At 66.4% G+C, this 1,022-nt stretch overlaps 1 protein-coding gene across 1 annotated transcript in view; it reads right to left on the bottom strand.

Moving 5' to 3' along the window:
* LOC102244548 (RIMS-binding protein 3B) overlaps positions 1-1,021 on the bottom strand; it is a gene marked incomplete at its 5' end in the record, with an annotated part of 4,876 nt that extends 3,855 nt beyond the window's left edge. The window contains 2 exon segments of the mRNA XM_014547027.1: positions 4-532; positions 534-1,021. Of these exon segments, the coding sequence (XP_014402513.1) occupies positions 4-532; positions 534-1,021 (1,017 nt within the window).
* Between the last annotated feature and the right edge of the window lies 1 nt (position 1,022).

Below are 1,022 nucleotides of genomic sequence, written 5' to 3'. Positions count from 1 at the left end.
GACATGCGCCTGCAGCAAGCGACACTCCTGCTGCAGCTCTTCTATCTGCTTGTCCTTAGCCAGCAGCGCGCTCGCCTGCTCCGACAAGTCCCGGGCGCGCTGGCGGGCGAAGGCCTGGCACAGCTCCAGGCCCACGCGGCTCTCCCCAGGCACTGGAGCGCTCAGAGTCCGCAGGTTGGTTTCTTGCAGTTTGCGGGCCCGGTCCTCTAGGCGGCGGGCCAGGCCTGTTAGCTCTGCGTGCTTCACCTTGAGCCGCTTCACCTTCTCGTCCGCCTGGTCTGGGAAACCCGTGCGCCGCAGTTGCATGTTCTCGTCCAGCAGGTCCGAGCAGCGGCGCGCCAGCACCTGCAACGCCTGGGACAGTTCCGAGTTCTGCTTCACAAGCTCTTGGTAATCCAGGCTCAGCGGCGAGAGGGCCAGGGCCTCACAGGGCTGGCTCCTGGAGTCTTCTCCTGTCCGGTCGCTAGGACCCCTGGGCTGCGATGGTGGTAGTGGCGGTGACAGCGGCGGCGACGGTGGTGACAGCTTTTTTTTGCGTCGGCGGCGGCGGGGGACTCAGGAAGCCCAGGATGAAAGTGTCTGCCGAGGAAGCCCGCTCCTCGGATTCGGGCGCCTTGGGACGACCCAGAAGGCTGTCGAGCGAGTGGGAACGCGCTGGTGCCAAGGAATCGAGGGAGCCGGAGCGCGTGGGGAGCAGGTTGTCACGCGAGTTGGAGTACGCTGCGGGCACCATTTCGAGGGAGCGGGAGCGCACGCGAACGCCGGCGCTCAGGCCATCAAGGGATTCGTGTCGAACTTTGGGGGACTTTGGGGGGCGGTGAGAGTCGCTGGCGGTCTCGGGGTGCGGTTCTTCCGAAGAAGGCACCGCCTGGGGATCAGGGGTGCCGGGCAAAACCGGGTGCCAGCGGAAGTGCTCCAGGACGTACTTGAGGAAGAGCTGTCGCTCTACGTCCAGCGCCGCCTGCAGGTGGCGGATGCGCGAGGCCTGCTCGCCGTCGGTCTCCCAGCGAAGTTGCGCCAGC

Source organism: Myotis brandtii, unplaced genomic scaffold (genome assembly GCF_000412655.1).
Source record: "Myotis brandtii unplaced genomic scaffold, ASM41265v1 scaffold463, whole genome shotgun sequence".
NCBI lineage: Eukaryota > Metazoa > Chordata > Mammalia > Chiroptera > Vespertilionidae > Myotis > Myotis brandtii.
Note: the sequence above shows the minus strand (reverse complement) of the source record. Positions and strands in the feature narration are given on the sequence as shown.